Below are 24,179 nucleotides of genomic sequence, written 5' to 3'. Positions count from 1 at the left end.
TTCCTTTCATCTAAGGAGTACAGTAGAGCTCTTTGCAGAAACTTCTTCATTAGTGAAACATTGCTCAGAGGGTCCCTCAGAGAGATACTATCAGCCTTTTGAGGTAGCCAGGTCAGGAAACAAACTCCACCAGAAATACTGGAACTCTACTTTATTAATGTAGGCTATAATAACACAATCTTCAAACCCTGGCAGTATTTTCCCTTCCTTCCCTCTTATACCAAAGAGAATCAAGGTGTGGCCACCTTAAGCTTCTAATGCCTTCTTCCTTTCCAGGATTAAGTCATGTTTTATTAACTGCTGCCAACACATACCTTCTCCGAGGTCATCTTTGTAGTTCTCTACAGATAATATAAGAATATAGGGTAACTGCTAGCCCACCTACAACACAATGGATTCTCTCTGAGTGGCATCTACAGGGCTGCTGGCCAGAGGGTAAATGGCAAGAAAGAGTCTATATGGGGAGAATAATAGGGCAAGCAGATGTGGGTGGGAGTGGCATATTGTCCTCCCACCTCAGGCTATGGTTGGAGAATATAACAACAGCCGTCAATTTGGTTAGAAATAAGAAGCTCTAGATTTGGCCCTGAAGAACAACAATGTTGTGATCATCTTCAAAACTTGGCATTTCTGCTACCAGGAAACATCACCAAGGGAGAGCTCTTGCTAATTGTGGTCTCCTCAGGGGTATCTTGTTGGCTGCTATGGAAACAAGATCCTGGGCTAGACAGGCCGACAAGACCATAGCGACATGAAGTATATGTGGAATACCAAAACCTTCATTTTCATCAAGAGGTAGTTTCAGAGCTATTGTGGTGACATAATAATTGCAGAATCAGTAGAGAGCTGTAGAGGTCTCCTCACATTGCTTTATAGGCAAGCCTCTGCTGAAAAGTTTTTCCAGACTCGGCATATTGGAGGAAAAAGAATAATGAACGTAGCTTGATCTTGTCAGCACTGCAGTTGCTGCATCTCACTTTAGAAATGCAGCATTTAATATTTGTTCCCTAGTCTGAACAGTGGATTCCACAGACGTGTAGTCTGCAATTGGCAAGCTGTGAATGCTAATCAAACATTCGTTCACCATCACTTTAATTCTCTTATTTTCAGGTTTTGAATTATTTTCCCACTTCTTGACTTGCGTTAGTTTTGTAGGGATACCGAAGGATGTATCCCTATTCTACCCCAAGCACATTTGTTGTGCTGAGTGGCCTGGATGAAGATGATGATGATGATGATGATGATGATGATGATGATGATCATCATCATCATCATCATCATCATCATCATCATCATCGCTACTACTACTACTACTTCAATTATATCCCACTTTTCTGCCCAGATAGAACTTGTCACAAACAATACACTAAATAAAACATAAACAGTTAAAATCTTTAAAAAAAATAAAACTGAAAACATCTGGTTAATGAGGAATGCCTTGATTCTATTCCTAACAGGCTCACATTGGGTTGTCCAAGAGTAATGCAGAAGACCCTGTTAGAGTGGCTGTCAAACAGACTACCCCTGCTAAACTTTGCAAACAGATCGTTTTGAGAGGCTATTCAGCTTATCAGATTCTAAACCATTAATGGCTTTCCAAGTTAAAAATCTGTACTTTAAGTTCACCCCAACCAGTTGACATCCAGTGCAAGGCTTTCAACACAGGTGAAAGGTCTTTAGAAAATGCCTTGCCTGCCTTCATGTAAGCATGACTCTCAAGTACTGTAGATTCACTAAGAGGAACAGAAGACTTTGGGAGGACTACTAGTATCCTTAGATTCTGTTGCAAGAAATGAGAATCCGCAAGATCCAGCTCTAATTTCAGCTTTCTCTGAAACTTTTAGTGCCAACTCTAGAGCCTTTATGACAAAATATAATACATTTCTTAGCCAGGATACACAAGGCATTCCTAAAAAGTTATCAACAATGAAGATAAATATGCTCAAAGGTGCTGCTCAGTTTAATACTGCTACTAAACATTTATTTAATACCAATCATACACTAGGTTCTTCATGGAAAATGGAATGAATATCTACAATCCTGACTGGAAAACAACCTCAGTCCAAACATCGATGTAACTAAGGGTATAGGGTCATCCGCAAGAGGAAGGTCAAAAAGGTCTAGATGGGGATCACAGTTGCTGACATGACTTTCTTGACCCCCTCCACCCCACAGACACCTCTGTGACTTCCTCCAAGTATTAATAAATGTAAGGAAGGCCTAAGATCACACTTGCCAAACATTCTTTCTGAACCACCAGGTATTTACTCAAACTTAAGCACATGCAATGTTCCAATAATCATTGTAATAAATCTCTATGGGTATCTTTTGATCAGTATATCAATGTATTTTACTACTTTAATATCCAATCAAGTCCTCTTAGAATTATCTGTTGCACAATACTTTCTTCTCCCCTCCCCTTTCCTATGAATTCTATTTTTTTTCCAACTTCCTTATTCTTCTTTCTGCTCATTTTGATAGTTAATAAAATATTCGGATTCAGTCAGAATCAAAATCAAACTAATAATAAAATAATAATAATAATAATAATAATACAGTATTATATTTTTCAAAGGATAAGAAGAGATTCTTTCGAAAGTAGTATCAATAGATAATTTTTTTTCCAGGAAAAATATATATTTCTACCTTGCCTGCATAAAAATTGATCTACAATTACAGTATTCTGGATTTTCAGACCTTACAGATTAATTACTGGTGCTTCTTTCCACTGCATTTAGTTCTCTGGTTGGTTTATGGTGTAATATTGATGTTTGGAGCATGACATTTTTGCTGCCAGTTGCTTTATGGATTAATACAATTTTAATTGGGTGATGGGTTGTTGTCCAATGTGTATATAGACAAATGTTCATGTAGGAAGAAGCTAGATTAAAACGGAGGCAATAAAAATAAAATATCTGTATCTGTGTCAGACGCTCATTCATCATGATGGTAGGCCAAGTAAGATCAAGAAGCCGATGCACAACATTTGAGCCATGAAGCTAAAAGAAGTGACTGCAGAAAATGTCTACTGTCAAATTCCAGAAGATGTCCTCATTGTGCTAATAAAGATGGATTCCCAGCTGTGTGTTTTATTATGAAAATATAATGGAGGAAGCAACAGCACAGATGTAGTGAGTCAGTATCTTCCACATATTCAGAAGATAAGTGAGATATCTGTTGACAAGTAACTCCCATCAGAGCTGTCCTCAAACGTTTGCTCCCTGAAGCTAAGGACAAGCAGTGTGCTACACTTCGCCCTTCTGGTCCCAAGTCCAGACAACAGCCAAAGTGGCTGTTGAATCTTGCTTCAAGAGTAGAGTCCTCTCCTTTCCTTCACTCATCTTCACTAGGGGAGTAGGCTAGCCTGGAGATGCATAGCATGTTACAAAGAATATGCATGTATCTCTCACTGCCCTTCCCCAACTTCTCCCATCTATAGTTATGGCATCTACATCTTCTGGCAGTGTGTTCATTCTGCCTAATGGTAGGATCACACTCAATTTCTATTAAGCTAAGAGGATCTTCTTTCCAAATAAGTGTCTGCATAATTACCACATTGACCACTAGCTAGAATAATCCTATATATGTTTATTCAAACATCACACCATATTCCATACATTTAATTGACTGAGAGATCATTTGATATCAAGTCAGTGTCAATTCTTAACAACCACACAGATGGACATTCTCCAGAAAAATTGTCTCCATTCTAGCCCTTCAGGTCTCCTAACAAGGTCCATCCCTGCTGTAATCAAGTCAATCCACTTTGCTGCTGGCCATCCTCTTCTCTTTCTTTACACTTTTTCCACAGTCTGGACTTCTCAAAGGTGCTGGGTCTTCACACAGTCCATAGTCACATAACCCTTTAATGTCCTAGGCATAAAACTGTAGACTCAACCTTTAAATTACTTGGAAATCAGGACAGGATTACAGTGGGTAAGTCTGAAAGCATTCAGTTATTCTTCCCCCCCCCTTCTCTCATAATATACTGTACTCCCATCCCACCCCACCCCCAAAATTCTAACTACTCAGGTTCTGTTCTTTTCTTTCTCTAAATTAAATGACCATCCTCCTGATTATAGTTTTAAATCTTAATCCTTGTCTTGGGGGAGGTATAAATCACAAAATGTGCAAAAAATAAAATATAAAATAATGAAACTAAAATGGGACTAGTGTTAAAAACTACGAAATGAATAGAAATAGCTTACTTTGAATAAGGCTTTAAATAACTCTGTAACTGTAAATCCGCACAAACCCCCCACTAATTCCAGAAAATGATCTCTAAAATAAAAAAGGGGGGTTAAACATTTGTAAAGTTGAAGACAATTGTATCTCCTCAGGGAAGGAGTTCTATCATTAGAAGACAACGTTTTTTTGTTAAGACTGAAACCCTATTTAGAGTAACTGAATTATGGTAGAACATTTGAGGCAATTTATAGTCTGGTCTTCCCCATCCCAGGCACTCTTTAGATCAGTGTTGTCCAAACTTGGCCACTTTAAGATGAGTGGACTTCAACTCCCAGAATTCCCCAGCCAGCCATGCTGGCTGGGGAATTCTGGGAGTTGAAGTCCACTCATCTTAAAGTGGCCAAGTTTGGACAACACTGCTTTAGATGCATGGACTTCAACTCCCAGAATTTCTCAGCAGCAAAGCCACTGCTGAGAATTCTGGGAATTGAAGCCTATATATCTGGAGGGTACCCCTATGGTGGCCCCAGGACTGCCTTCTGCCCACCCCAGCCTTTTTTGATCATGCTGCTGAAATTGAGGGCATGGTTTATTGCATTTTGAGGCAAGAAATACACACACATTGTTGCATAAACTTAATGTAGTTTAATAACCTCCCCAAACCCTAGAAAATTTCACCCCTGCTCATGGGCATGATATGGCCCTATCCATTTTTAACTGTGCCACATTGAACACTCCTGGCTAATAAAACACTGCTTGTGCCTTGTCTAATTAAATAGACTATCACACCTATATTTAAAATGGAAATCTTGAGTTGAGTAAGTCATTTAACTATGGCCAAACATGAAAACAGTTCTCTTCTATTGGTATAGTTCTTTCAGTTTCCAATCTGATCTTCTCCACATTAGAGATCTTCCCTGAAAGTGACCTTGATTTTAACTACATACATATATTTGGTGCCTAGGAATCCACAGCTCCCATCTCATTCATTTCAGGGTTTACATCCCCAAGAAGCACTAAAAACTATGCTTGCTATGTGCCTTACTGAATGTGGGAACTTTTTTTGTTCCTCATTCCATCGATGTCAAACACCACACACAATTTACAAAAATTACATATATTAATTCCACAAGCCGCCCACATGCCTAACGGCTGCTTACTGTTGCTAAAAATATGCAGCTAATCAATATAAAAGTTGTCAAGGAGAAACAGTAAGCAAAGCAAACAAAAATGGGGGCTGGGGAGCCAAGAACGGATGCCAAAATTAAAATACATTGCAATGATTTGTCCCTAATAAGCAAAAAGCATATGAATATGCCTTGAAAAATCTACAAGGACAAAAGGACTGTGGAATCTAAGCTATGGCTGGAGGAGTCGCTAAACAAAGATCAGCCGATATTCATCCACTGACCAAAAAATAACCTGAAACCTTTAAGACAATTTAGGACTATCTGAAATCTCTTTCTCCAATGGATTTAAGCAGAACACAGACATACAGAGGACGCTTAGCTGTGCTGATAGATCTTCCTCATCCAATTTCTCTTTCTGTGCCTAAGATTGTTATCTTTCTGGAACAACATTTTTCTTTGAATTTTCATTAAGGTTTCAGAGAAAATCTTCCATAAAAATTGCTAAATAGGCACAAAAACAGCTGCTGAGTGTACCTAGTGGAAAATGTATTCTTCATCAAAGCATAATCTGCTTATGCAAAAGAAAAGGGGGGAACATAATGCGCTGTAATTGAGAAGTAATCTTTGCTTGCAATTCATTGGGGGCTATCACATGGGGGCAGATATAAAAAATTATTTAGGGTTACTGTTTACACTGGTTGTAGCCCTAATCTTCATATTTTAAAAACCTGAAACCATCATGTCGGTTTTTAAATTCTGGATTAGTCAACCATATAAACCTAACTATTCATGGTTTATTCAACAAGCCATGATTAAACAAACCATGGTTTAATGTGAAGTATGGAACCAATTTTTCTTTCTGCATTAAGCTCTAACTCTGAGCAATAGGGGAAAGTGTATCAGAAGAGACTAATGAGAACGAATTATGGTTAGAGTAGTCACAGAGGATGCGTAAATACAAAAACAGACAGCACAGCCGTCTTGAAAAAGGATGAACAAGGCTCTTTTCCTTCAAGCTGTGAACTGCATTTTTTCTCTTTTGGAAAGACAATTCCCTCTTCCCTTTTTTATGCCAATAGTTTCCAAAACAGATGAAAATATTATTTTATATAAAAATCTTGACTGTAGTAAGCAAGTGAAGTTCTCCATCCTTACTTTATCCTCATGGGGTCATTTTGTTCTGATTGATGTAGCTTGCTGAAAACTGGCTTACTGATTTTTAAAGGGCCATTGTGATCATCTAACAGAAGCCTATTGAATTTTGCCCCACTGTTGTTGCATCATGCCAGTAAATTTCCAGCCCTTGATTAAGAATAAGACAACTAAAAAACACACTGTGTCCTGTTAGCTTCTGTTTATCTTTCTGATTTGTTTTTGCTGCATCTTGTTTTGTAACTTCCCATTCTCTGGCAAAAACAATGTAGAACATAAAAAATAAAAGTGTTTTACCAAAAATACTGATCTGAATCAGGGCATAAATTTGAGGGCCTCTTATACATGAAGACCTGTCCTGCTCAGATCTACCTATTGAGAATAAAGATCCACAGCCACTGAGCATCACAAGCATTTCCCTGGCTGAGTTTCATATAAGCCATAATTTGTTTACCCATGGTTTACTTGACAAACCCATATCTGGGTGGGCTCATATATTGTGCTAAGCTGTAAGTGTCAGCTTACAAACCAGAATGGTTTGCACAACATGCTATGCCAAGCTAAACAAATTGCATTTTAGGTTATCACTGTGTGTAGACCCTTGTGCTCTCTTCTCCACAATGGTGAGATTGATCATATTTATTTTTAAATTATACTGATATTTCTAAATTTAGATCTGTGCAAATGTACTGGTTGGTATCTCCTTACATTGTATTTTTGGTGCTTCGCATTTGATTGTGGGGTAATGTGTAAGTAAGTGCCAGCTACCCTGTAGCACTATATCAATATTAACATCCTTTTCTACAAAGAGAACTGATTTATGCAAACTGAAGGCTAGGTGATATAAAACTATAATAATAATGTTATAATTCACAACAGAGACACAAATGATTATAAGTTATTCTGTGTATATTTCATTGTGTTTGTAAAGGCTTTACATAGCTATTCTTACAGAACTGATGTGAAGAGAGCTGTAGAACGTATAATCCCAGATGTACTGTATGTCGGTGTCCTTCTATGTATCACAAGCTAAAACCACCTAGTGAATTTATGACTGATATCGGAAGGTGGGAACTACTCCATCTAGGCTGCAGAAATCCAGCCAGCTACTAGATGGCGGTTAGCATTTTATGTATCCCACTGCTCCCCTCTAGTGGTGGGCTAGAGTTTTGCAGCCAGCAGTCACAATAGTGGCATACTAATTCCCATGTATTAATATAAGTAGTCCTTGTTTAACAACCACTCGTTCAGCGACTGTTCAAAGTTATGACAGCACCAAATGAGGGGACTTACGACTGTTCCTTATAGCTGTAACCATTGCAGCATCCCCGCAGTCATAATGATCACAATTCAGGCACTTGGCAACCAGCTCGCAATTATGATGGTTGCAGTGTCCCATGATCACATGATTGCCATTTGCAACCTTTACTGCTGGCTTCCAACAAGCAAAGTCAATGGGGAAGCCAGCAGGAGGTTGCAAATAGTGATCATATGACATCACACCTAATGACCGTGCATGGCAACCGGAACTGTCACAACTGCCATTGTAAGTCAGTGTGGTCACGTGACATCGCACTTTATGACCACGTTGCTTACTGATGGAGTTGCTGGTCCCAATTACCATCGTTAAGCAAGGACTACCTGCACAGTCACTGAAGCAGAGTGATCCTCAGTGGTTTGCATGTGAGAAAAAATCCAGTTGGTAATATTCTCTTTTCCCAAAATACTCCAATAAAGAACTTGTACTCTGAACAACTGAAAGTATAGCCACCTGTTTCCATATGCAATTCAACCATCCTCAGAATGGGCAAAAAATATAATTTAATTTAGTATACTGAATTCTCTTTCACTAAAGGGGCTTCATCTCATCTTGAGAGCCCCATGGTTAAACATATATACATACCCACTATGCTAGTTCTTTTCAGGACAAGAAACATTTTGCAGAGCACAGAAAAAAGAGTAACAGATAGTAAGCTTAAGGAATTAAAGATTAAGAAAAGGAAACACAGCTGAAACTAGTTGCCAATACCTCTCACTAGACTCCTTTATACCATTCCATGCTTGGAAACCATCCTTGCATCCTCCATGTCAACATACCACTTCATACATTGCCTTTTGTTCTTTAAACTTCAGAACTCACTCTTTTTTCAAGAACTCAGCCTCATGCAATGACAATTTTCTTGGTCTTCCTCTTGATAGGTTTAATCTTCTTTCATATGTTTATTTTGCAATTTGATTTTCATATACACTTGGTATATGAACAACTTATCTTAGCAAACGTCTTTCATACTGGTCAGCCTCTTCTATATTCAGTCCACATTTGCTCAGCATCCATTCATTTTTAACCCTATCTATTCTTAATTTATCACATACATTTCTTTAAGTACCTCATTCCTTCTGCATTCAACTCACTTTTAGGTTCCTCCTGACATACCTGACTCTCACTTGCATATAACAAAATGGAGAGAAGTGTGCTGTTTCACAAAGCCATTTTTGCTTCTTTCAAAATATATCTCTCACAAGATACCACATACTTCCCATATATTAACTTCCTGTTGTATCATATAATCCGTCTAACATTTACTGCAAATCGTTCTGTTTCTCAGCCAACAACATCCAATCATCTAAGAAGAGGGTACATTTATGGATCTCCATTCAACATACTTCTACTGTCATCACATGCATTCCTTATACATTCATTCATAAATACCTTAAACAGTCAAAGACACATCAGACAACCTTGCCTTACTCACTGCTTGGTGCTGAACAATTTGCTAAATATTCCATGTATTCTCACACATAATTTACTTCTACCGTATGTTGCTTTAACTGCATTCAGCAACCAACCTTTAACTCCACAGTCATGCAAAATACTAACAAGAACATAATCAAACAAGCCGACAAAGGAGGGGCAGTTGTCATCATGAATAAGATGGATTATGTCAAGGAAGTTGAGAAGCAAGTCTCTAACACCACATTCTACCAACTTCTCTCCTTATATCCCACAATAACGTATCAGAAAGAACTACGGAATATGTGAAATAATTTCCTAAAGATGTACAAGACCATATCTACATGGAAACATGGCATTTTCTAACTATTTCCCAAAATACATAAACCAGGCAACCCAGACCATCCCATTGTCTCAAGCATTGGAACAATCACAACCAGAATATCAAGTTTCATGGACTCTGTGCTCAGATATTATGCTAACAGCACTCCCAGCTACAGAAGAGACACCACAGACTTCCTAAGAAAACAACTGTATAGGCAAATATCCCTAACAACACCATGGATATTGAGGCTCTGTATACCAACATTCCCCACAAACCTGGACCTAAAGCCATCAAGAACATCATCACTGATGCCAAAACAGCATGCCTTGCCACCAGATTGAGTGGCCTTTGGTGATAATATGTACCTGCAACTCAGTAGCACAGCCATGGGCACACACACAGCTCCTCAATATGCCAACATCTTCATGGTAGACTTAGAGCAACACTATCTGAATTCTTACCCCTTGAAAGTCATCCTTTACTTGAGATTCACTGATGACATTTTCATCATCTGGACCCAAGGAAATGAATCTCTTATCAAATTCTATTACTACTTCAACAACTTCCACCCCTTCATCAATCTCAGCCTAGACCTATTACAGAACATGTCCACCTCCTTGATGTCACCATAAAAGCACACAATAGATGCATAAACACCCGTTATACAGGAAATCTACTTATTGCCATACATATCTTTATGCTTCCAACTTCTGCTCAGAACTGGCTGGGGAATTCTGGGAGTTGAAGTCCACTCATCTTAAAGTGGCCACGTTTGGACAACACTGACCTATACCAAGCTCTATGCAACAACTGCATTGGTTCTGACTCACTTGGCAGATATGCTCAACTGATGGAATTAAACCAAACATTCAGGAGAATGAACTACCCCCCCAATGAGATTAATGGACAAATCAACAGAGCCAGATCAGTTCCCAGTGATCTATTAAAAGACACACCAGAACACCACTGTTGTCACCTATAGCTCACAGCTCAAACCACTCAACAACATTAATAAATGACAGCCATTACTAGACAATGACCCTGTACTTTCTCAGGCACTTCCAGGACACTCAATGGCAGGCCTCAAAGTGACTGTTTTGGAAAAGCAGGACTTTAAAAGCACCATTAAGTGAGAAATTGCTGAACTCACCTACATCAAAAGGTTTCAGGCAACCTTAGAAGGTCTCAATGAATACAATGAGTTTTTAACAGTTGTTAACTAATAAGATACTTGTAACCTGTCTCACATGTAACTTGCATCTGCTTAATTACCATATCTTCCCTTCTCTTTCCCCCCTCAGTTCCCCCCCCCCCAATTTAAATCCTACATCAGTCTAGCCACTCTAGACTGTTAAAAGTTAATGCCTTTTAACATTTATTACTTGGAAAAGGTACTCTCAGACTCTTCCTGATATTTTAACAAAACATTCCATATTCCAACCCTATTCATTTTAGCATATACTTTCTCTAAATCAACAGATGGTACAATAACATTTCATTTTTTTCACAACTCTACTCAATTCCCTCCTAAAAGGCAAAAAAGTTGGGTTTGCACACCCACTGCCCAACATCAATCCATACTGCACACTGCATTTTGTCTCCTCTTGTACAGTTTTGGACTAAACTAAAGAACTAAGAGAACTAAAGAGCCTCTTGATAAGGGTGAAAGAGGAGAGTGCAAAAGCTGGCTTGAAACTCAACATTAAAAAAACTAAGATCATGGCATCTGAACCCATCAGTTCCTGGCAAATAGAAGGGGTAGAAATGGAAGCAGTAACAGACTTCATTTATTTGGGCTCCAAGATCACCGCAGACGGAGACTGCAGCTATGAAATTAAAAGACGCTTGCTCCTTGGGAGAAAAGCTATGGCAAACCTAGATAGCATATTAAAAAGCAGAGACGTCACCTTGCCGACAAAGATCCGCATAGTCACAGCTATGGTTTTTCCAGTAGTAATGTATGGCTGTGAGAGCTGGACCATAAAGAAGGCTGAGCGCCGAAGAATTGATGCCTTTGAACCGTGGTGCTGGAGAAGACTCTTGAGAGTCCCCTGGACTGCTAGGAGGTCAAACCAGTCAATCTTAAAGGAAATCAACCCTGATTGCTCATTGGAAGGATCGATAATGAAGCTCAAGCTCAGATACTTTGGTCACCTAATGCGAAGAGAGATCTCTTTGGAGAAGACCCTGATGCTGGGAAAGATTGAAGGCAAAAGGAGAAGAGGACGGCAGAGGATGAGATGGTTAGATAGCATCACTGAAGCAATGAGCATGAAACTGAGCAAACTCAGGGAGGCAGTGAAGGACAGGAAGGCCTGGCGCAATATGGTTCATGGGGTCACGAAGAGTCGGACACGACTTAACGACTGAACAACAACAACTTGATGAGCTTTCATAGCTGAAGGTACACTCCTGGTCAACACTTTAACCACTACACCACACTATTTATCTCATAGCATTTATGATGTCTTTCATTTATTTTTATTGGGATCCTAATATTTGTAACATTCATTTCAGTTCAACTACCTGACATGTCACTATCATCTTCATTCTCATCTCCTTCTGGCATCCCCTCCCTTCAGTTTCATCCCAAATCTGTTCATTGTTTTTCCTGATAAATCTGCTGATGGTTCCTTGTTTAGCCCTTTTCATCCACTTCCAAAACAGATGTTTATTTCCATCAAAATGACTCTGCATTTTCTGTATTTTAATCTTATCTGCTCCTTGCACTCTTTGACTACATTCTTTGCAGCTATAATTTTCTCTTTAAGTATATTATTGTTACTTTTCTCTCATCCTCATTTTTTATAGTAATTATTCCTTTATATGCCTTTTTCTCATCCACAGCCTCTTTCACTTCATCCTTCCACTGGCCATTCCTTTTCATACTTCCCATTACCATCGCTCTGCTAATGTGGTAGTCTTTAACATATTTTTTTTATTCTGTTCCAAGCAGCTTCCACATCCTCTTTCCTTATATCTACTTTCCATTTTTTTCTGTTGAGAAATTAATCTATCTTCTAATATGGTTTCATACAGGGTGTGTATTTTCTCTCCTCTATTTTCATTCTAATTTCTTTCATTTCTTTTTTTATATCAATTTTGTTCTCAAGATTCCCTCTTGAAACTGCCAAAAAATGGTCTTCCCATATTCAAAACCTCTCATTAGTAAAAGTATCCTTTACTAATTATTTTAATCTTTCACCATAAAAAATCAAATCAATCATACTTTAGATTTATATTCATTCCTTTGCCATACTCACATATGAATAGACCTACACTTAAACAAAATATTTGAAACAGATATTCACCAGTCACCCTTTTTATTCATTTATTCTAAATGCCTAAACATTCTTGTCTTGTTCCCATCCATCCATTCATGTTACCCTGGAGAATAATTTTTCCCCAAAATCACATTCATCTTGAATGTTGTATATTTCCTCTTAAACTGCATCACTGGTTCCTTCATTCACTGTCATTCACTGAAGTGCAATTATCACAAACCTATGGATTTCTACTTTTACAGACATCCACAACAGATAACACCAATATTTTCTGACCTACACTTCAATTCTTTTATTCATAAATGTACACCTTCAATTCTCTGCATGTATTTATCAACTCTACAAGATCAGACTATCATCATTCACACCTATTCATTTCATTTCTTAATTCATGCTCTTTACCATTGACTCGTCTTAAATTCCAAGTCACAAACTTCTGTATCCCCAGTTAGCTCATAGATTACCTCTGTGCCCATCATGGCTTTGGCCTAGCAAGGCTCTGACATAATTTCAGCCAGTGTCTAGGTTCATACATAGTGTAGGGTTCGTTGCACCATAGATCAATAAACCAACATGCAGTGAGCTGGGTCTGAATTACATACTGAGTCAAAGCTAACAAATCCAATATCATAGCGGATGCAATGTGTGAACCATATTTGTATGGATAATATTGAACTAAATATACACCTAGTCTGACTCTACCCCAACTTGTTTATTTATTCATTCATCATATTTATATAGCTGTCCATCTCACAATCAAGTGACAACTGGCCAAGAAACAGAGCACTAAATGTATTTAGGCAATGATTGCCTCCTTGTAAAGTTTTCCATCAAACATATAAGATTGCGCACATAGGAAACTGAGTGCAGGAATAACAATATCTTCATCAGAAAACAAGGTTGCAAATCTTTATTGACATTGACATAAACACAAACACTTCCATAATAACCTCTAAGCAGATAGCCTCAGATTTTTATTTTCATGATGCTTTAAAATCCTGACATGAAGATAGTTCAGGCCCAAAGGCACAGAGGACATCTGAGAAATTGGCCTTCTTGTGAGTAAAGAATTACTAGAAGTAGGTCCTATTCATGAGGAGGGATTCCATCTATAATTAGAACAGTCTAACAGCCCACAGCTGGAACCTGGATATGTTTCCAGGGGTTTGGTTTTATGAGCCTTCAGTTCCTAGCATCCAGTGCTGGAGTAATTTTTTTGCATAGAGCTTTTTTACTTGGTTGTTTCCTATGCTCATGGGACGGGAAAGATTGCTTTCTGAGACCTGAGAGAGCTGTAGTCAATCAGGAATAGACTATATTAGCTAAGCAAATTAAGTAATGTACTTGTGTATAACCCATTTTGGCTTTTGGTTTCAGATTAAAGCTGAATTCCTGTCTTTGGACCTTGTGCAGTTACCAGGTCTGGACTACAAAGAATCCATATGACCACTGAATAGCAGCAAAGGGATTTGGAAATATCTCTGCTCCCATCTAGTGGTCATAAGGACTTTTACAGAAAAGATCCAAGATTCCTAGATGTCTTGCCTGTTGCTTGAACCGCATAATGAACAGTTGCTTTACCTCTGGCAATATGTCTGACTCCATTTAAAATTAATTGTGAATGCTAGCTACCCTACAAGGTCTTGCTCTTCCTAATGAACAGATTGCTTGTTTGTCTTGCTTTGCTTACAAAAGACAGCAGGTCTTCCACTTCCTACCTTGGCATGCAGGTGAATACATGCATAGAGCTTTTTTACTTGGTTGTTTCCTATGCTCATGGGACAGGAAAGATTGCTTTCTGAGACCTGAGAGAGCTGTAGTCAATCAGCTAAACAAATTAAGACTCTTACCTGGTAAAAGGCAGTTTCTTAGGTACCCTCTATATTCCAGCTCTGTCGAGATACAAGAGGCTTCTGAGCTTTCTTGCCTATGGGACCCTCAAATCCTGGGAATGTTTCTTAGATCACCGATCATGCCTTCAGCCACTGGGCCTCAGCAATTCCCTGAACCATTTGCACTGCGTATCTGTTTATTATAAGTGCATCATACTGTTTATGATAAATGAAGCTGTCCCTGGCACTTGAAGGCCTTTCTGCACAGTCAGATTGGTGGGAAGGGACCATAAAACAACGGTGACTCAAACCCTTCTTATGCACAAGCGTAACACAGTGGAGAAAAACGTGGCTTTTCCCAGGGACCACCCACTTTTATTAATCATGGCATTATTAAGATGTCCAATTAACAGCATCAACATCTTGCAGCAGTGATACTGGCCTTACAGAAGTTCTGTTCCCCACAGCTAAGGAGAATCATTATTGATTCAATGCATCAGAGGCCAAGCAATAGTTGATACTTGGGGAAGCCAGAACTGAAAGTGTGCAATGGAAAAACACTTGCTCATGACAGCAAAGCAAGAAACAAAGCATTTGTTGCAATCGGAGCATCATATTATGATGAGAAAATCCACCTGGGCTCTTCCTACCCCAATATTGAAAAATAGGTTGATTTGGAAAATACAGAGAAGGAGAATGAAATATATTTTCTTAGTTACAATGAAAACCCAGTCTACCAGCTTCTTTCAGGGTGAAATGGATTAAAATCTGATATACTTCACATTGGTCTCAATAACCTTGACAAAGAGGATTGTTTAAAATAAGAATCTGGATAATTTTCAAATTGTTTTGTTCTTAGCTGAACCAGAAATGCCGTTGGATGATTTTAGATTCTGTTCATAATGATCCACCTTTAGAGAGCCATATGTAGAGTTGGCTCCAGGTTTGGGGGACAGAAGTATAATTTGTCCAGTTGGGGGAAGGGGGTTCTGCTCATTCATGTTACTTAGTGGGTCTTTCCACTTTTAACCTCAAATCACACATAAGGAACACAGAATCTGCCTTATGTTAAGACAGACTATTGTCTACACCAGTGTTTCTCAACCTTGGCAACTTTAAGATAGCTGGACTTCAACTCCCAAAATTCCCCATGCTGGCTAGGGAATTCTGGAAATTGAAGTCCACATATCTTAAAGTTGCTAAGGCTGAGAAACATTGGTGTACACCAAAAGTAGGCAAACTGTTCCCAGCAGATGTTTTGGATCACAATTCCCACAGCTGCTTGCCAGAGGAGTTGAAATCCAAAATATCTGGAGGACACCATTCTCACTCTACACCGGTGTTTCTCAACCTTAGCATAGCTGGCTGGGGAATTCTGGGAGCTGAAGGCCACACATCTTCAAACTGCCAAGGTTGAGAAACACTGCTCTACACTTATTGACAAACAGCTCTCCGGGATTTCAGACCAAAGTCCTTCCTCGCATTACATGGTGGTATGAGGGATTGAACCAAGACCTTTTACATGCAAAGTATATCACCTACCTGCCATTAAGCTACAGCTTTTATTACTTCCATCACTTAATATGGTTCCCAGTGTTTCTGAGTGTGCTATCCTGTCTAGCTTAGCAACTGGCACATGTTATGTATACATATTTCTCTCACACATGATTTTAGAGTTCTTGGCTATGTTTGCATAACCCAGTTGGCCCATTCATCCCCCACAGCAGACCACATAAAGAAAAGGTGAACAGCTGCTGATTTAATACACTGGTTTCATTTAAATTTTCCTGATTTGGGGGATTTAAGATGATTCTTGGCTCTTCCCATTCCAGTGATGTCTCCAGGTCATTTCTAGACTTCTTCAGTCCTTGCTGCAAACATATTAACCAAAAGCGGTAGGCAAATGTGATGTTTAAAAATTGCTATAATGATTATTATTTTGTATTATGGACCTATCTGGTGATTACAGTTCCTTCTCGCCTCCTGCTCAACCACTCAACACCATTCTACATTTCCACACTTTTTCCTCCCTATCTGTCAAGCCAATACAAAAATTAATCAGTCAATTTTTTCTACAAATACTTACTCATAATACAGATAATTTTCTCTAACAGTCATCAACTGAACTTGAATTGAACAAATGGTTCATTTGTTTTCAAGTGAACACAATTACAAACGTAAGAACAGAGAGTCAGTCTGGTGTAGATCCAGGTGTAGGTCCACTCAGAGCCAGGGAAGTTCATGGATGACTTTGGAGCAATCATTGTCACCCAGCCTAATCTACCCTCATTGGACTTTGTTGGGTGGAAAAAAAGCTGGAGGAGGAGTACTGCTGGAAATACTCTAACATGTCTTTAACAGGACTCCTCTATTGTTGTCTGGGGATGTGTGTGTACCTAAGGATGCCAACTGGGTCACCAGATGAAGGGCAGATCCTGCTGAAAGCTTCCAGACAACTTTATCTGCTATTGTACCCAAGGGCATTTTCACATATTTCATTTGCTAGGCATATATATTTCTATAGATATTGAAAAATCTTACATGTGAATGTGCGTGTTTTTGGAAGCAGATACATTGCAAAGCCAAGCAAGATTCACCATAGATCCCTGGACAGTATTTGCCAGTTCCCAGTTCCCAGCATGGAACTGTCCTAAATCTAAGGAACAAACATGAACTTGCTAGTATTTGTCTTATTTAAATGAGATTCATATTCCCAGAGGGGATACTTAAGAATCATGTGGATGTGCTTCTTCACATGACAAATACATTTGCATCTACAAGAAGCACTGATGGCCATCTTTTTTAGCAGAAGATTAGACAGATCCATGGAGATTAGCCCGGCAATGGCTACTAATCACAATGGCTAGATATAACTTCATGTTCAGATTTGAATTCTCCAAATTCCGGCTGTGAGAAATGGAAGTTGGTAGTACTAAGGCATCCATGTACTGCTTGGGAACTTCTCACGGGCATCTGGTGGAGACCAGCTGCTGAATTAGATACACACTTAATTTGATCTACAACTGCTCTTCTTACATTCTTACATCAACTTGGTTTTTGTTTATTTGTCTGTTTCCTATGGGGACACAAAGCAGCCAGGTGCATTACTGGCTTAATCTCTGTAGATTTTCAGGTCCTAACTTTAAGTTTAAAATCTATCCCACAGAAGACACAATCCAGGCCAATCCAGGCCAGAGGCTTTTTTCTGGATTGGGTATATAAAGAATGGCATCATTCAACACAGTTGGCAGACTCTTTTCAAGAGTATAGACAAATGGTAAGCATTGTGGGAAAAGAAAGCCATTCAGAAATAGAACAACAAGGAACTGATAGTTTCGGACTAAGATGCATGGGCCCAAATCCAGTGAAGGTTGTGCCGAAGGGTCAAAATTCAATGGAAAGTGACATGCTTTGCATTGAGATGCCCTCTCAGTTCTTGGCCTCTCCACTTAAAATGATCTAGAGAATGAATGAACTCCCCCTGCTGGAGATTCTGGAGCATCCCCAGCTTAAAACCCCTGAAATCAGGGAATTCATTAAAGCTGATTCACTCATATGTGGGCTTTGCTTTCTTCCTTAATCCCAGGTCACTATACAGTTGGGGCTGGTTTCTATATCCCTTGCTTGGTGCCTGCAAAATCAAGTAAGGAAATGCATGTGTGAATGGACTGCCACAGAGACACAAGTTTACCAGTTCTTCATATGACCTTAAATAGAGAGTTTCCCACAGCACTGGATTACCCATTTATATGATAGGGCTTCCTTAAACTTTCCGAGGGGAAGGAAATTAATGCAGCAATATATAAGCATGTGAGATCCAACCCTGAATGATGGGCAACTGTTATACCAATCCATGTATTGGGTGAGATGGAAAGGAAACATTCTTCTAGTAGTGTTATATTTGTAGTGCCCAATGCCCATATGAATGCATGCAAATTATAAACACACATGTTTTGTTCTGGGCATAATATATACTAGACTGTGGTCACCGAGCAAAGTCACCCTACAACATTTTGCTGTGTGAGGTGAAGGGCTTCCTACCAATTCCAATGTATGTATTTATAATATAAGAAATTCTGTGCCACTTTTGATGCATATGCAGAAGTCCCCAAGCAGTACATGGATGCCCTAGTACTACCAACTTCCATTTCTCACAACCAGAATTTGGAGAACTCAAAGCTGAAACTGAAGTTATATCTAGCCATTACGATTAGTAGCCATTGCTAGGCTAATCTCCATGGATCTGTCTGATCTTCTGCCAGTACAGCTTAAGCCTTTAAGTTCAGTGCAAAATTCAAAATGTTTAAAAGGCAAAATGAAAAGATAAAGAGGCAAAGCTAACAGCACCATTCAAAAGGATTTCAACAACATCTAATTAAAGTCATAAAGCAGGCAAAAGTGAGTGATAACATCTTCTAAAATTTGCAGTGCTGGTGAAGTCTAAAAAAGTGCTGGTCTTCCCAAAAAAGATGGTCTTGACCCATCAATAGAACACTCCAAGAGGCAGCACAAAAAAACATGGATAGAGAAGCCCACCGGACTAAGCTGAACCTCTCTTTGGTGCTTGCAACAAGCAAATTACCCACTAACCATGCTCCACCCCCATCTGTGCCCTAAGGCATGATGGGCTCAGTGTATAACCAAATACAGAAGAGGGAGAAAGTATAGCTTCTCTTGCCAGTGCAAAGTCCAAACTAAAACAAGATTTTTACTTGGAATAGCCAGAGATTCTATGGCAGTTTTTCTCAATCTTGGGAACTTTAAGAGGCACAGACTTCAACTCCCAGAATTCCCCAGCCAGCCATGCTGGCTGGGAAATTCTGGGAGTTGAAGTCCACACCTCTTAAAGTTCCCAAGATTGAGAAAAACTGCTCTATGGACACAGAGGGAAAATCACTGTCAGGTATATCAATCATTTTATCAGCAAACCCAGAACCTGAAGCTGGTATTGGAAGTAGCAGGTAGAAAAGCCACCAGCTTCACCTTGATTCTGTTCTCACTGCAATCTCAAGCACATGGTAGCCCTCACAGCCTTATAAAAAGTTTGGGTAAGGGATGCACACAAATATAAACCAACTTCCTCAACTTTCTCCAACTTGGTGCCCTTCAGACATGTGGGGCTCAAGTCTTCTCTACTGAGAATTATGGCAACATATCCAGAGGAGACCATATTAGGGAAGGCTGAATGATTAAGCATGAAGGGAACCACAGGTTCAAATCCCATTTACTCATCCATAAAGCTCACTATCAGCCATCAAACTCATTCTACCCAAGTCTAAACCTGTGTTTTTCAAAATTGGCAACTTTAAGATGCGTGGACTTCAACTGCCAGAATTCCCCAACCAGCATGCTGGCTGGGGAATTCTGCGAGTTGAAGTCCATACATCTTAAAGTTGCCAACTTTGAAAAACACAGGTCTAAACCTTCGTACTTGACAAGGCTGTTTTGAGAAAGACGCATAGATGTCACCCCATGTTGTTGGATAAGGGGCAGGGTAAAAATGATCTACATTGTCCTTAACCACAAGAAGGAGAAAATACTGTCCCCACTCTGGAAAAGTCCATTGAAAATAGCCTTACAGTTCTTCTAGTTCAGTGTTTCTCAACCTTGGCACCTTTAAGACGAGTGGACTTCAACTCCCAGAATTCCCCATGCTGGCTGGGGAATTCTGGGAGTTGAAGTCCACTCGTCTTAAAGGTGCCAAGGTTGAGAAACACTGTTCTAGTTCATTTGCAAGTCACTTTTCAAGAATAGAAACCACACAATGTGTTCAGCAGAGGGCGCTCTAGGGAGGTATTTAAAGAGAAACCTTTTTCCTTTTTATTTTTTAAGCACACCAGGCTGATCTAATCGCTGCAGATGTGGCCCTTTTTCTTTTTCTTTCTTTCTTTCTTTCTTTCTTTCTTTCTTTCTTTCTTTCTTTCTTTCTTTCTTTCTTTCTTTCTTTCTTTCTTTCTTTCTTTCTTTCTTTCACACAGTTTTAATAACATCACTAGCACACTTTGCTTATTGTCTCTTAAAGCAACAGAAAAACAAGGTTTGTCTCTTGTTTTTCTCCACCCCCACTCCCAACCTCACCTTGTTGAATTCTCCTGACTTTTATTATTTCTTTGCATTTTCTTTCTTTTCCTAATAGCTACCTTTTGATCTGATAGGTTCACCATCTGGAATGGGAGAAATCTGCAACTATACATCCATACCTGGATCTCTGTTATTTCTCTGTCTATAATTTCTGCCCAAGCGACAATAGATTTAAAGAAATGGGTGAAAGCGATTTACGAATCCATGCATTTAGGAAAATTGACTTCAGATCACAACTTTAGAGGCCTGAAGAAACCCGTTCTCAGAAAGGAAGAAAAAGGGACCTGTCTGTACAACTAACGTTGGGCTTCTCTAAGTTTTATTGCCCTCCTTCTTCCTCTGGCAAAAAAGAACTCTCTTTCACACACACTCGCGGACAGACTCACCCAGGTTTTGTATCTTAACCTTTCTGTGTCTGCGATAAAGAGAATGAGACGAGACGATTCTTGAACTGAAGCAATAATTAAACGGGACGTCTCTCCCGCATTTTCGGTAATCAAAACCAAGCCAAAACGAGGAGAAAATGGGAAGGGGGGAGGGGCGACAGAAAAGCGCAAGGTGGTTTTAAATGAAGCCGGATTTAGGTATTGTTCTGTCTTCTTGGTGGGCGAAAAAGAAGGACGAGAAGCAACAGCGGGGCGGGGAGGGGGGGGGACACCTCATTTCCCCAGTTTAGATTCCAATGAAAAGGCGAAAAATCAACTTCACGCTCTTCCCTGCAAAGCACTTCAGTCCCACCCATCCAGCACAGTTTGCTTTAGCTTAAAACTGAAAGAACTGGACGTTGATGAAGCTCAGAAAATCGTGCGTGTGTTTCTCTTCTTCTTCTTCTTCTTCTTCTTCTTCTTCTTCTTCTTCTTCTTCTTCTTCTTCTTCTTCTTCTTCTTCTTCTTCTTCTTCTTCTTCTTCTTCTTCTTCTTCTTCTTCTTCCCCCCAAATCCTCTCTTGACATCTGGACACGCACTCAGCTCCGGAAAAGCTCAGATGCCGGCGTGTTACCTGTAAGACACGTCTCCCCTTATTGCAACTACGGGATCTCGGGGCTTCAGCAGCGCTTGAACAAAACAGGCACCTTCACAGGCATCGCGGCTTTGGAGGAGGAGGAGGAGGAGGAGGAAGAGGAGGGTGCCTCCAGAGGGGCTCCCATCTGTGTGCGAGAGCGAGCCCCGCATTAGAGAGCGCCCGCTGCCCCGGCGGCGCAAGCCCCCGCCTTGTCAATTTCATTGTTCTAACCCGGCACCGAAAGGAGACTCCCGCAATCCGCCGCTTCGGGGGAAGAGACCCCGGGCGCTCGCACTTTCTCCACGAGCGGCCGGGAGGGATTGCCTTCGAAAGACCTCCTCCAGCGGGGAGAGGGCAACCGCGACTAACCCACGGAAAAGCTCCCGCGCTCCCCGGATCTGCATTTGCTCCCCGGACGCGCATACAAAGAGCCGATCGGCGCCTCCTGAATTTCAGTGCCGTTTCGAACCGGTTTTTCCCTCCGCTCCAGGGAAATCCAAGGCAGCCGTTGGAGGGGAGGGGGTCTCCCCTCTCTTTCCTCGCCTTCTCTAGCTGCCTCCCCCCTCTTTTCTCCTCCCCCCCGCCCCCAAGGAAAGCCGGGTACGGGAGAGATGTCGAAGCAGGAAGAGAAAGCACGAGATCCGAGAACAGCCCTTACCTTCGTACATGGGAGCCATCGGTGCAAGGAATTCTGTTATTCATGGCAACGGAAGAAAAACGAAGCAGGACTTCAGCTCCCCCCCGCCGCCCCTTTAAACTCAATAGAAATCTGCCATCTTGCGCCTGTGTCTCTCCGTACAGCCGAGGCGGCCACCAGCCTCCTGCATCTCGCTTCAGTTCCTGGAGAAAGGCGGCGGGCGAGGGAAAGGCGCGGAGGAGCCCATCCAGAAGCTGCACCAGCCGCCGAAGCAGCAGCAAAAATAGAAGATGGGGAGGGGGGCGGAGGGAGGGAGGGAGGGGAGGGGGTCGTCGCCCAGTGAACGGGTCAAGTGGGGAGGGGGAGGGGGGGTGGCTGGAGGTCCCCCAGATTTGGGGGCTTGGGGGCGGGGAGGGGGGACAGGAGCGATCCCCCGACCTTCTCAGCTCAACATGTCTGTGCGTGTGTTGGGGGGGGGGAGAGATTTCTGCAAAAGTTGCGTTCGAGAGGAGAGGAAGAGAGTGACGGGGAGAGCGAGCGAGCGAGCGAGCGAGCAGAGAGTAGATGAGCAGCGAGCGAGAGCGAGGAGGAGGAAAAAAAGCCCAGGGACTTTGCACATAATCAACCGCCGATGGCATGGATCGCCGTTTCCCAGAAGGAGGGAGGGGAGGCGGTAGAGAAGCCCAAACACGCAGGCAAGCCCCGAACAACCCACCTCCCCGCTGCCGAGAGGAGGTGGAACCTGGTTTAACCATACATTTCAGTCAGAAAAAGGAGGAGGTGGAGTGGAGCGGGGAGAAAGAACAAGGAACTGCGGGTCCCGACGGCCAGAGAGAACAAGAGAGATCTGCTCTGGTTGGCAGCCAGCTGTTCAGACTGTATGCGTCTTGGGGCTCAGACCTATCTTCTTCCCGTTGCTCGTACATAGTGCCAGGCCAGGGAGACTGAAGATGCTGTTCATATTAGAAAAATTAACAATAAAGTGTCGTTTTTTCCATTGTGTATAGAAATCCTACTCTCCCATTTTATTTATTTAAATATCTCACCATTCCTCCTCTACTGAGGGCATCGAAAATTCAGCTCTCCTCCCTCCTCACAGTTGCAGCCAGATGGTTATTTTTCATGAAGCACATTCACTAACTTTCAGTGAATATGATAATTCCCCACATAAACTAAGAATGTGGGGAATTATCATATTCCCTGAAAGTTAGTGGAATTCAGATTTTGTCCAGGGCCTGACCAATTTTTGGAGTGCGCCACTGAAAAAGCCAAATGCGGTCTTTGGCTTTCAGAGGGTTGCACATCCCAGCAGTGCAAGATCTATTTTGCAATGTATTATGCATTTTGCAATAAAATAAGCTTCCTTTCAAAACAAGTGCTCTGTTTTCTATTTGCCTTTTGCAATCTTCTTTGGCTGACAAAAAGTTCTAAGAGGTTGTTGTCTTGATTTTTAAATTGCTCCCCCCCATGTCATTTGCTATAAGCAATGTAGATATTTATGGGATGCGTTTTAGATAAACATGCACTGTTGCTTTCAAGATTTTTTTCCCCCCTAGAAAAAAGCCAGATGAAAACAGTGTTCATATATTGAGCGTGATGGGCGAGGGGCCCTCTCCGGTGTTCATTTTAAGTGGTCCATCTCTTTTGCTCAATTTCTGCCCTGGCACTGCCAACTCTCTTCATGTAAGTTGTCTTCAGGACAGTTCCCCTGGGCTGTTGGTAAAACCCTTTCTGTTTGTGCTTTCCGTGGAACTTAACTCTATAGACAACTTTCACATACAGTGTTGTTGTACTTTTCACTTTTCACCCAGGATGAC

General features: G+C 40.8%; 1 protein-coding gene across 3 annotated transcripts in view; it reads right to left on the bottom strand.

The window, feature by feature from the left end:
* The window catches only part of HIPK2 (homeodomain interacting protein kinase 2), a 152,038-nt gene extending 129,146 nt beyond the window's left edge, over positions 1 to 22,892 (bottom strand). The window contains exons 1-2 of one of the 3 annotated variants that reach the window (XM_088141119.1): positions 22,384 to 22,891; positions 21,110 to 21,870 (exon numbers count right to left, since the gene is read on the bottom strand). Coding sequence is in view for 2 of the 3 variants with exons in the window: in XM_088141120.1 (XP_087997246.1) it covers positions 22,384 to 22,402 (19 nt within the window). In the remaining variant the exon portion in view is untranslated. Of the gene's footprint in view, positions 1 to 21,109; positions 21,871 to 22,383 lie in introns of all 3 variants that reach the window. The other 2 variants (XM_088141120.1, XM_007419955.4) reach the window with 2 other exon arrangements.
* Positions 22,893 to 24,179: the final 1,287 nt, after the last annotated feature.

This window comes from Python bivittatus, unplaced genomic scaffold (genome assembly GCF_059951505.1).
Source record: "Python bivittatus isolate LINGU-HERP-01145 unplaced genomic scaffold, Pbiv_v1 ctg000330_np1212, whole genome shotgun sequence".
Taxonomy (NCBI): domain Eukaryota; kingdom Metazoa; phylum Chordata; class Lepidosauria; order Squamata; family Pythonidae; genus Python; species Python bivittatus.
This window is presented reverse-complemented; position numbering and strand designations above follow the sequence as displayed.